Consider the following 13,460-nt stretch of genomic DNA (forward strand, 5'->3'; position numbering starts at 1 on the left):
GGATCAGTACAGGATAAGTAATGTAATGTATGTACACAGTGACCTCACCAGCAGAATAGTGAGTACAGCTCTGGAGTATAATACAGGATATAACTCAGGATCAGCACAGGATCAGTAATGTAATGTATGTACACAGTGACCTCACCAGCAGAATAGTGAGTACAGCTCTGGAGTATAATACAGGATATAACTCAGGATCAGTACAGGATAAGTAATGTAATGTATGTACACAGTGACCTCACCAGCAGAATGGTGACTACAGCTCTTGAGGATAATACAGGATATAACTCAGGATCAGTAGAGGATAAGTAATGTAATGTATGTACACACTGCTGGTCCTGTGTAGAGGGAGAGTGGTGCAGTTGCCCATAGCAACCAATCAGATTGCTTCTTTCATTAATAGACATTTATTCAATAATAGACTTTTACTTTATAGAGAAGACAGTGAGGGCCATGGGGAACCTTTTTATATAGTCAGATGTCCTGATGAAGAGTTTGTGCAAAATGTTGATAATCTCAATGGTAACCAATCGTCTTCTGGTCTTATTGGTTGCTGTTGGTGTCTTTTCTGCACTTTGCAGCAGTTTTTCCCACCGTGCCCTTGATTGGCACAGACGACTGTGAAGTTCATGTCCTGTTATAAGAACCGATGGTTTGTCTGTCAGTAAAATCTGCTTCATTTTTCCAAACCTTTTTTGTTTCTGCAGTTTTTTGACAGGACTGGGGTGTCCAAACTGCATCGAGTATTTCACATCACAAGGTTTACAGAATATATACCACCTGCAGAACCTAACTATGGAGGTAAATGCTTGGAGGGGAATCCTTTTTTTTTTTGATCAGGAACCTCAAATTAGATATGTAATAGGGCTCCTGGACCACCAAATGTACATGCAATATAGTGCTGAACCATCACAGGCTCTGTGTATAGCTGGACTCACATAACATAACTGTCCGCCTATTTCCGCAAACAACCACACACATGCACGCTCGGCTCAGCTGAGCATACATATATTCTCAATAAGAAGGGGGCTGCCGCAAGACTGTACTGGCTTATGTCCCAGAGAACAAAAAGATCAGGCAGTTGATATCCAGCCTGATCCTCTTTCCATAAAGGCCCCATATACATTAGGTGGTCAGCCTGAAGGTTTGGGTGACACTTATCTAATGTATATCTCCAGCCTAAGGGGCAGCCATAGAAGAGATGTATTACTGCCACTATATCTCCTTGTCCTCAGACCACATGTTTGTACACCCCCCCCCCATACTTATACTGCCTATAATAACAGGCCCCGTATGATCGGATGGGACTAGAAGTGCAGGCTGGTTGGAGACCTGTCAGCAGTTTTTTAGGGTATCAGGTAAGGCCCCATTTACACAGCGGAACGTCCGCCCATTTTCTGAGCATTAAGTGGACAGCGGGCAGCGGCAGAACAAGTCGGCACTAGGATCGCTCGGTAATGCAGCGTCTCCATAAGACAGCAATGCTGGATTTTGCATAAAGAATTGACATGTTCATTCCTTATGTCTGGATTTTGAATTTCCGCAGCAGATGTTTCCACCACGGAAATTCTTCAGTGTGCACTGTGTAGCAGAATCCCACTAAAAACAATAGGAGTCTGCTGCAATGGAATTTCTGAGCAGAATGTTTCCGCCATGTGAATGGGGCCTTATGGCAGGGCTGTAGAGGGCTTTGGGCTCTGAATCCGTACATTCTACTCATAGGTAATTGACCCCTTCAGGGCTGAGATATTGGAGTTTAAAAAGATATGCAAATTAGGTTTTGGAGCCAACTGGGTGTTCCCCTCAGCTGCTAGAGCCCAGCACAGCTCCGCCCCTTCACCATTTAGTCACTCCCCTCTGTGTGCTGGTCACCTCCTCTACCTCCCTGATTGACAGCCACTATACTGTACTGTAAGCCCCGCCTCTTTCCTGTAATCTTGCAGCCAGGAGGAATGTCCAAGGGGCTCAAAAGCCTAATTTGCATTTCTTGTTACATCTTTGCACTGGAAGGGTCAATTAAATAGTGAGAGGTATGTACGGATTAAGGGTTTAAAGCCTCTTCAGCCATGTCCTTACTTTATACCCTAAACACCTGCTGACAGGTCTGCTTAGCACACACTTCTCCCCGCTCGCTCTTCTGATCAGTCGGGGCGGCCGGACGCTGGGCAGCGGAGTAACCCTTTAAAGGGGTTCTCCACCATAAGGGGATTTTAGTACTTACCTGACAGACAGTAATGGACATGCTTAGGAAGGCTCTGCAATCGTCTTGGGGCTAAATGGCTATGTTGTGAGATTACCATAACGATGCTTCTATCTTTTTGTGAACTGACTATTTCCTGTTGGAGTTCCCATCTTCTACTCAAAGTCCCATAGTTTCTTGTTTGTAAGTGTGAGGTCACTTTCCTCCCTCCTACACATCAGCCACCCCACCCCTTGAAGCACAAATGAGCTGCATTCCACACAGTAGACCAGTGTTCTATCCAGAGTGCCTCCAGCTGTTGCAAAAATACAATTACTTGCAGAATGATCCCCCCACCTAGCAGTCAATCCAATCTTTGAGGTACAGACAGGTTCCCTTTCAACACCTGACTAGTGATGTAATGTCTCGGGCCCCACTGCAACCTGGGAAAACCTGAGAAGACACTCATTTTGTATGCTGTTAAAAATAAATATTGGGGCAAAAATCACAGAAGAATTATGAGACCAGCCATGAAACACAGGTACAGACACTATATTATGAACTACACTTTACAGCCCATGTAGTGAAAAAAAAATAATTCTGGAATACCCCTTTAACATGTTTAAGAATGGAAAGTAAAATTAAATTGTATGTAGGTTTAGACCTGGGTAAAAAAAAAAAATGATAAACTTTAGTCACCTCTTAATTTGCCGCCACCCTGATGTCCCGTGATGATGGCGCACACGATTGCCTCAAAGGTTGTCATGATATTTGCTGGAGTGTCATACTGGGAGTTATATTTATGAAATAGCTGGAGGCACACTTTTTTTAGGACCATTACAGTCATCTCTATGTTTAGTATTAAGCATGTAACTTGGTTCCTTAGAAGGAAACTCCACTTTTGAACATTTCACATCTCCAGTCTACATCTCCAGAAAGAGATGAATAACTTTGTAAATACTTAACTTCACTTATCTAGTAAGGATTTGGGTTACACAAGGTATTGGGAAGTCTTTAGACCCTTCTAGCCCCTTTGGCAGTGATTCCAGCATCCAGTCTTCTTGGGGATGAGGCCACAAAGTTTACACTCCTGGATTTGGGGATTTTCTGCCGTTCTCCTCTACAGGTTGGCTGGGAACTGTCAGTGGAAGCCATTTTCAAGTCTCTCCAGAGATGTTCCATTGGGTTCGGGCTCTGGTTGGGCCACTCAAGGACATTCACAGAGTTTTCTCTAAGCCGCTCCTGTGTAGTCTTGGTTGTGTGCTTTGTGGCATTGTTGTGTTACATGTCTATTCAGCCTTCCCTCAACCCTGATCAGTCTCCCTTTCCTCCAGACATGATGCTGCCCCCACCATGATCACTGTAGGGATGTATTGGGCAGGTGATGGGCAGTGCCTGGTTTCCTCCAGACATGATGCTGCCCCCACCATGATCACTGTAGGGATGGTATTGGACAGATGATAGGCAGTACCTGGTTTCCTCTAGACATGATGCTGCCCCCACCATGATCACTGTAGGGATGGTATTGGGCAGGTGATGGGCAGTGCCTGGTTTCCTCCAGACATGATGCTGCCCCCACTATGATCACTGTAGGGATGGTATTGGGCAGGTGATGGGCAGTGCCTGGTTTCCTCCAGACATGATGCTGCCCCCACCATGATCACTGTAGGGATGGTATTGGGCAGGTGATGGGCAGTGCCTGGTTTCCCCCAGACATGATGCTGCCCCCACCATGATCACTGCAGGGATGTATTGGGCAGGTGATGGGCAGTACCTGGTTTCCTCCAGACATGATGCTGCCCCCACCATGACCATGCCTGGTTTCCTCCAGACATGATGCTGCCCCCACCATGATCACTGTAGGGATGGTATTGGGCAGGTGATGGGCAGTACCTGGTTTCCTCCAGACATGATGATGCTGCCCCCACCATGATCACTGTAGGGATGGTATTGGGCAGGTGATGGGCAGTGCCTGGTTTTCCCAAGACATGATGCTGCCCCCACCATTATCACTGTAGGGATGGTATTGGGCAGGTGATGGGCAGTGCCTGGTTTTCCCAAGACATGATGCTGCCCCCACCATGATCACTGTAGGGATGGTATTGGGCAGGTGATGGGCAGTACCTGGTTTCCTCCAGACATGATGCTGCCCCCATCATGATCACTGTAGGGATGGTATTGGTCAGGTGATGGGCAGTGCCTGGTTTCCTCCAGACATGATGCTGCCCCCACCATGATCACTGTAGGGATGGTATTGGGCAGGTGATGGGCAGTGCCTGGTTTCCCCCAGACATGATGCTGCTCCCACCATGATCACTGTAGGGATGGTATTGGGCAGGTGATGGGCAGTGCCTGGTTTCCTCCAGACATGATGCTGCCCCCACCATGATCACTGTAGGGATGGTATTGGTCAGGTGAGGAGCAGTGCCTGGTTTCCTCCAGACATGATGCTGCCCCCACCATGATCACTGTAGGGATGGTATTGGGCAGGTGATGGGCAGTGCCTGGTTTCCCCCAGACATGATGCTGCCCCCACCATGATCACTGTAGGGATGGTATTGGGCAGGTGATGGGCAGTGCCTGGTTTCCCCCAGACATGATGCTGCCCCCACCATGATCACTGTAGGGGTGGTATTGGGCAGGTGATGGGCAGTGCCTGGTTTCCCCCAGACATGATGCTGCCCCCACCATGATCACTGTAGGGGTGGTATTGGGCAGGTGATGGGCAGTGCCTGGTTTCCCCCAGACATGATGCTGCCCCCACCATGATCACTGTAGGGATGGTATTGGGCAGGTGATGAGGACAAAGACTTAAATCTTTGTTCCCTCAGACCAACGAATTTAGTTTCTTACAGTCTGAGAGTACTTTTATGCTTTTCTATAATCTCCAGACATCTTCCATATGTTATTACTGAGGAGGCTTCTTTATCCCATAAAGCCCAGATTGTGGAGGCTGAAGTGATTGTTCTGGACCTTCTGGAAGTTTCTCCCATCTGTTTACAGGATCTCTGGAGCTCATCCAGATTGACCATTGGGTTCTTGGTCTCCTTTCTTACCAAGACCCTTCTCCCCTGATTACTTAGTTTGGTGGGCAGCAGCTCTAGGAAGAGTCCTGTTTGTTCCTTTTTCTTTCATGTAAGGATTGTGGAGGCCACTGAGCTCCTGGGAACTTTCAGACCAGCAGAATGTTGTCCCCTTCTCCAGGTCTGTGACACAATTCTGTCTCTGAGCTCTACAAACAGTTCTTTCTCCCACATGACTTGGTTTTTACTCTGAAAAAATGTAATGTTAATTATGGAGTATTGTGGGGTAAATTATGGGGTAGAGTGCAGAATAGATTTTTTTTTAGCACAAGGAGCAACACATCATAATGCAGTGCACACATACACACTATACAAATATCTGTATACACACACATGCAGTGCACACATACATATCCACACCCCTCCTTAGACACACGCATACACTATATTATTAATACTAATGCCCCCCCCAGTCACCAACCCTGCAGGGTAGTGTTCCTCTGTGTAGCCGGCGGCTTCTGCCCCCTTCTCTGACGGTAATGAGAGGTAGAAGGTAGGGGAGACATTCAGTAATCCGACAGGCTGCAGCCTTAGCATAGCTTCCTTTCCTCCCCTTAAGACAGGGCTGGGGAATGGAGTAGCGGTGCTGTCCTGCTGTCACACTGCCCCCTTCCTGCCAGTTCAGGGACTGCCCTGTGATGCTTCTCCTCACCTCCACAACACACCAGATTTACTAGCACGTTCAGTGGGATGCAGGGGAGGAATATACAAAAATTATAATTTCAGTCTGCTTTTGCTAAATGCCGCCCTAGGCACTGGCCCTGACCAGATGACCACGTCACATAAATCTACCATATATCTTAACAAACTCACAGACCTCCCTTAGTGTGCATCCCTTGACTTTTTTATGTCATTATAACTATTCTAGATTTTTGCAATGTTGTTTTTTATATTATATATTCTTCAGTTCTTAAGTTGTTTTCTCTGTTCTTACAGGATCTTGCAGCACTGAAGATTCCTGAGCACTACAAAGGCCTGATATGGAGAGGAATCCAAGAGCTCAACAAAAGCCACGACTATGGAGCACAACAGCTGATCCGATCCAGCAGTAATGCTTCCACCATTTCCATAGGCGGCTCTGGTGAGCTCCAGCGCCAGCGCGTCATGGAGGCTGTACATTTTCGTGTGCGACACACAATCACCATTCCCAACCGGAGTGGAGCCGATGACTGGGCAGACTTTGGGTTCGATTTACCAGACTGCAAGGCGCGAAAACAGTCTATAAAAGAAGAGTTTGCAGAGTCTGATATTAACTAATATCTTGAGAATTGGGAGGAACATTGACCAAAGTTATGCTCAGCTTGAAGAAGCCAAATGTGAATAATTCTATTCGCAAGCCAGGGTGAGATCTAGTGGTCTTCACGGTAGGGTCAATGAGGAGATGATCCAAGTGCACAAATGATGCTTCTTTTATCTGTAGATATATAATCGCACACTAAAAGAATGAACCGAACCATACCAAACCTTAGCAGGTACCCTAAACGTTCATCTCGCTTTAGGCAACAATCATGGAGGGTTTTGGTTCATCTTGGATATCTTCACGGCTTCACATAAGGGAGAAACTTGTATCACATGATGTCCACCTACGGTTGGCAAAGGCACGTCTTCAGAGGGAATAAAACCGGAGGTCCCTCCTTTCCAATGAACTGCCAAAAAAGTATTGATACCCGTGTCTGTTTATTGCGTTTCGTTACAGACGTTTCTGACGGTTTTCAAGAACATGTTTTCGACAAAACGTGTGATCTAAAGACCTGCACCGAAGATGGTGTTTTTATTAAAAAAAAAAAAATTAAGAATAATAATTCTAAATAACTGGGTTCAGTCAATTCCGCTGCGTTTTAGGGGCAAAAAATATCTGTAATTTATGGCTGTAACCTGAGGTGTAAATATCTTGTCTCCTCAGTCCCAGAATAATATTCTTGTTTCTGTTATTTATCTGTAATATAAACTATTCATGGTTTGTATAGTCGTAGTAGTGACTAGTCCAGCCCCCCCCCCCCCCATACTGTGCAGGTAGGAAATAAAGCTCTATACCTTGTCTTCTGTATTATTCACACACTGTAGTTTAACATTTTTCAGTTCTTTATTGAGATGACAAGACGCTACAATGCCCGGATTTAGGGGCGATGGAACCAGGTTTGGTATTTGTGAATGGAGAAAATTCTGATAATTATCGTGTTTGCGTGGTTGTATATAGTTAGGGCGCAATCTGCTGCATCGTGCTGTTATAGCCAGGGAGTAATTTCATGGTGCGTCCCCCTATTACGGGAATTAATAATTATTTCTTTATTACATTTTGGCCCCGGGTTCTATGTTGGATTTCTTTGTAACAATGTTTTTTACAGCAGTAACGTTAGGCTGAAACCATGTGGTTTTGCCTTACCTTGGTTATGCTGAACTATATGGTAAGACCGCTTCTGACTGGTACATCTGAATGGACCCCCAAGTACCAAAATCCACCATTCACACCTCATTTTAGAAAAATGCCTCTTACATTTTTGGAGAAGTCTGATGAGCCCTTGTCGGGCCTGAACACTATCATGTATGAAAGGTACTGGCTCTTCTTGAGATTAATCTAGTAAAGCAATCCACCCTGGGACCAATTATACAAATTAGCTCCCCCCACCGAAGAAAGATGCTATCATTCTAGTGACGCCTATGGTTGGCTCCGGTTTGATCGTTATTCCTTGCCCATTTTGCCCAAAGCAACAATTAGATTCTAGCTGCATGAGCTGGTTTAAAAATGAAAACAAAGATCTGACAGGTTACTATGGGCAACACTGATGCCATATACATGAGGCTCACTGCGATCGCTCCTGTGTTGTATGTATGAATGTAGAGGTCCACGTATTTCACTGCAGGGCAGCCATAAGGCAGGACTGTTGCCCATAGCAACCAGAGATTCTGATTGGTTGGATTGGTTTGCCTCGCACCTGCATCGGTTCTTGTACACCATATTTATCATCTTATATGTAAATCAAGTTGTTTGCAAACAGGCCGGTTGCCCACACATGAATCATGTGCAATTGCGCCAAATTTAGCAAAATGGTGCATGCCAGTCTGGAGTGAGCTTGCGCAAAATTTTAAACTGTGGCTGTGGCTGCAAAAGAGTAAAGTAAATTTATCTTCGTCCCAAGGAGTTTTGATCCAATAATTTAAGTGATGTGGAAGGAAAAAAAAAATTTTGTGCAAAGTGCAGTTTGTGCGCAAAAATTTGCAACAAATTTACACACATGCAAATCCCCCCGTTTTTATATCCCAATATTAAATATTACTTATGTCTGTATGAAAATAAAAGTTATCCAGAAGAGGGGAGGGGCTGTGGAATGTGACCAGATTGGTGCTTTTGTTGTAACAATATTAAATGATCTGATTCGCTGCTACCATTAGCTCCTCCCCTTTCACTGTAGTTTTTCATATATGAGACCCTGTGCTGCAGCAATTTGTGAACATATATTCAGCCCACATAATGGCCTCCTGTACATGTATTTACAGTATGTTCATTTGTTTCTGCTTTATGGTACATGTTTTTTTAATGTATATTTTGCTTGGTATACCTTGCAGGGCGAGGACCTTTCATACACATTGTATGCAGCTGTGCAGCCCCGAGAACTGTCTGACTGAATGTTATTTAGTATATAATACACAACGCCTGACAAAAATGTTTTACTTTGTAACAAATACACAAATTGCACATATGGCACAAAACAATGGTTGTTTAACCGCTTCTTGATAATTGATGTACATGTATCTCATGTCAGGAAGGAGCATGGTTGTATGGAGCAGGCTCAGGACTGGAGAGATATGGAGCAGGCTCAGGACTGGAGAGATATGGAGCAGGCTCAGGACTGGAGAGATATGGAGCAGGCTCAGGACTGAAGAGATATGGAGCAGGCTCAGGACAGGAGAGATATGGAGCAGGCTCAGGACTAGAGACATATAGAGCAGGCTCAGGACTGAAGAGATATGGAGCAGGCTCAGGACTGGAGAGATATGGAGCAGGCTCAGGACTAGAGACATATAGAGCAGGCTCAGGACTGAAGAGATATGGAGCAGGCTCAGGACTGGAGAGATATGGAGCAGGCTCAGGACTAGAGACATATAGAGCAGGCTCAGGACTGAAGAGATATGGAGCAGGCTCAGGACAGGAGAGATATGGAGCAGGCTCAGGACTGGAGAGATATGGAGCAGGCTCAGGACTGGAGAGATATGGAGCAGGCTCAGGACTGGAGAGATATGGAGCAGGCTCAGGACTGGAGAGATATGGAGCAGGCTCAGGACTAGAGACATATAGAGCAGGCTCACGACTGAAGAGATATGGAGCAGGCTCAGGACAGGAGAGATATGGAGCAGGCTCAGGACTGGAGAGATATGGAGCAGGCTCAGGACTGGAGAGATATGGAGCAGGCTCAGGACTGGAGAGATATGGAGCAGGCTCAGGACTGGAGAGATATGGAGCAGGCTCAGGACTGGAGAGATATGGAGCAGGCTCAGGACTGGAGAGATATGGAGCAGGCTCAGGACTGGAGAGATATGGAGCAGGCTCAGGACAGGAGAGATATGGAGCAGGCTCAGGACAGGAGAGATATGGAGCAGGCTCAGGACAGGAGAGATATGGAGCAGGCTCAGGACAGGAGAGATATGGAGCAGGCTCAGGACAGGAGAGATATGGAGCAGGCTCAGGACAGGAGAGATATGGAGCAGGCTCAGGACAGGAGAGATATGGAGCAGGCTCAGGACTGGAGAGATATAGAGCAGGTTCAGGAGAGGCGATATATAGAGCAGGCTCAGGACTGGAGAGATATGGAGCAGGCTCAAGAGAGAGATATGGAACAGGTACGGGACGAGACATATGGAGCAGGCGCTGGGCCAGGTGACATATGGAACAGGATCAGAATCAAAAATGAAAAATGATTGAACGATTAAAATATAATATTATTTAACTTGCACTGTGAACGCCGTCATATCTACCCCTCAAGTGGCATCAATAAAAACTACAGCTCGCCCAGCAAAAAATAAGCCTTTACACAGCTGCATAGACGCTGTTGCTGGGAGTTGTAGTTTTGCTACAGCAAGAAGCCCCCTGTTTGGGAAACATTGGATTAGAGCTTGTTCTGTGTCATATCTGGGATTTGTGTATTTGAAGTAATAAAGACGGTGACTTTTTTCCTCCATTGAGTCAACCTAAACTACTCACAAATTAAATTCCAAGAAACGTGAAATATTGGGATAAAGAAACGTTATTCGATGGATAGGATTACAGGCGCCCATAGACATGTGGGGACACTAATACATGTAACTGCTTTCCTTACACCCTTTGCTAGGGCACTTAGTTATAAAGTTATATCTGCCGCAAAAATAAGATTTGCCCAAAGTGGGTTTACTCTGCAAGTTAAGCCATAATTATTGTATTACAAAAAGTTCTGCAACTCTTTACCGTAGTTTTTGCCTCAATTCCTCACCATTGTCAAGATCTCTGCTTGCTGTCAGGCAATGAGGGGCCTCCCTTGATGGCAGATCTTTGGGGGGGGGGCCAAGGGGAAGGGTCAGCCATGTTGGAATGCAACTTTGCAATCCATTTGATTCTCGGGGGTAACATGTCACCACTAAAGGAATCTGGCAGCAGCTTCCTGCCCATTGAGAACTACTTTTTCTTTCTTGTTCCCACTGGCGGCAGAGGCCGCGCAGGCGTTTACGCGCAAACGAGCTCTCCATGCAAGCACTTTATTGCTTTAAAGATCCTTGTGTTCAGGTTCCCAGCGTGCAGACGCTTCTGCCAGGCAGTATTAGACTGTAAATCCTGTAATCTGTACAGTGTAACATTCATGCAAAACAAATTGTATTTTTGTTGTGATTCTTGTTTCTTTTTGTTTTTTCTATGTCACATAATAAAAAAATTAAAAAACAACAACCTCAACCAATCCTCATGTTGTGGTAAATTGCTGAATTATCATTGTTAGTTGTGAGTAGTTACGGAAGTATTAGGAAATCCCTTATAGAACAATTCCAATATAAATAGCTATATAATTAAAAAAAACTCAATGTTCCAGCATCACTTCCAAACCTGTAACGATATTTACATGAAACTTGGTCACATGTTAATATGTCAACTAAAGATATAGGATGTAAATATATGTTAGGCTAGGTTCACACTGTGGAATTTCTGCCGGAGATCAAGCTGGCGGCACTAGGACCACGCGGACCACATTGCCGTCCCCATAGATGGCAATGCATTTCTGAGCAGATCTCACAAAAGATCCACCCAGAAATGCATTGCAGTCTATGGGGGCAGCAACGCAGTCTGCTCGGTCCTAGCGCCGCCGGCTTGATCTCCGGCAGAAATTCTGCAGTGTGAACCCAGCCTTACTACATAACTTCCAATGGGCTGGAGATATTTCAATAATAAACTGCTCAAAAACATAAAGGGAACACTTAAACAACACAATGTAACTCCAAGTCACTGACACTTGTGTGAAATCCCACTGTCCACTCAGGAAGAACACTGATTGACAATCAATTTCACATGGAACAGACAACAGGTGGAAATTATAGGCAATTAGCAAGACACCCCCAATAAAGGAGTGGTTCTGCAGGTGGTGACCACAGACCACTTCTCAGCTCCTATGCTTCCTGGCTGATGTTTTGGTCTCTTTTGAATGCTGGCGGTGCCTTCCCTCTAGTGGTAGCATGAGAGAGTCTACAACCCACACAAGTGGCTCAGGTAGTGCAGCTCATCCAGGATGGCACATCAATGCGAGCTGTGGTAAGGTTTGCTGTGTCTGTCAGCGTAGTGTCCAGAGCATGGAGGCGCTACCAGGAGACAGGTCAGTACATCAGGAGATGTGGAGGAGGCCGTAGGAGGGCAACAACCCAGCAGCAGGACCGCTACCTCCGCCTTTGTGCAAGGAGGAGCACTGCCAAAGCCCTGCAAAATGACCTCCAGCAGGCCACAAATGTGCATGTGTCCACTCAAACTGTCAGAAACAGACTCCATGAGGGTGGTATGAGGGCCCGACGTCCACAGGTGGGGGTTGTGCTTACAGCCCAACACCGTGCAGGACATTTGGCATTTGCCAGAGAAAACCAAGATTGGCAAATTCGCCACTGGCACCCTGTGCTCTTCACAGATGAAAGCAGGTTCACACTGAGCACATGTGACAGACGTGACAAAGTCTGGAGACGCCGTGGAGAACGTTCTGCTGCCTGCAACATCCTCCACCATGACCGGATTGGTGGTGGGTCAGTAATAGTGTGGGGTGGCATTTTTTTGGGGGGGGCCGCACAGCCCTCCATGTGCTTGCCAGAGGTAGCCTGACTGCCATTAGGTACCGAGATGAGATCCTCAGACCCCTTGTGAGACCATATGCTGGTGCGATTGGCCCTGGGTTCCTCCTAATACAAGACAATGCTAGACCTCATGTGGCTGGAGTGTGTCAGCAGTTCCTGTAAGGGGAAGGCATTGATGCTATGGACTGGCCACCCGTTCTCCTGAACCCGATTGAGCACATCTGGGACGTCTTGCTCCATCCACCACAGACTGTCCAGGAGTTGGTGGATGCTTTAGTCCAGGTCTGTGAGGACATCCCTCAGGAGACCATCCTCCGCCTGATCAGGAGCATGCCCAGGCGTTGTAGGGAGGTCATACGGGCACGTTGAGGCCACACACACTACTGAGCCTCATTGGGACTTGTGTTAAGGACATTACATAAAGTTGGATCAGCCTGTAGTGGGGTTTTCCACTGTGATTTTGAGTGACTCCATATCCAGACCTCCGGGGGTTGATACATTTGATTTCCATTGATAATTTTTGTGTGATTTAGTTGTCAGCGCATTCAACTATGTAAAGATGAAAGTATTTCATACGATTAGTTCATTCATTCAGATCTAAAATGTGTTATCTTAGAGTTCCCTTAATTTTTTTTGAGCAGTGTATTTGGTCACATATTTTTATTTGACTTAAAAGTAACAAGATAGTTAAATTAACCCTAACCTACCCCCTTATGTGAAGGATGGGGTTTTTGTTTCAAGTCCCATACAAGTATATAGGACTTCTGGTACCTTAGTCCAGCTTACATGTCACACCCTCCCTGCATGCCACTCCCATCTCACAAAGCCACGCCTCTTATTTTCTACCCTGCAGTTTGGCTGGCAAATCCCACCCACTCCCACAAAGCCACGTCCCCTTCTATTTTCGGCTT

General features: G+C 45.9%; 1 protein-coding gene across 13 annotated transcripts in view; it reads left to right on the plus strand.

The window, feature by feature from the left end:
- TP73 (tumor protein p73) overlaps positions 1-9,488 on the plus strand; it is a 184,261-nt gene extending 174,773 nt beyond the window's left edge. For 11 of the 13 annotated variants that reach the window (XM_056544417.1, XM_056544422.1, XM_056544416.1 and 8 more), the window contains 2 exons: positions 708-801; positions 6,199-9,488. In XM_056544417.1, coding sequence (XP_056400392.1) covers positions 708-801; positions 6,199-6,519 — 415 coding nt within the window. In that variant the 3' untranslated portion in view covers positions 6,520-9,488. The remainder of the gene's footprint in view (positions 1-707; positions 802-6,198) is intronic. The other 2 variants (XM_056544415.1, XM_056544428.1) reach the window with 2 other exon arrangements.
- The last annotated feature ends 3,972 nt before the right edge of the window (positions 9,489-13,460 follow it).

Source organism: Hyla sarda, chromosome 10, assembly GCF_029499605.1.
Source record: "Hyla sarda isolate aHylSar1 chromosome 10, aHylSar1.hap1, whole genome shotgun sequence".
Classification (NCBI taxonomy): Eukaryota; Metazoa; Chordata; class Amphibia; order Anura; family Hylidae; genus Hyla; species Hyla sarda.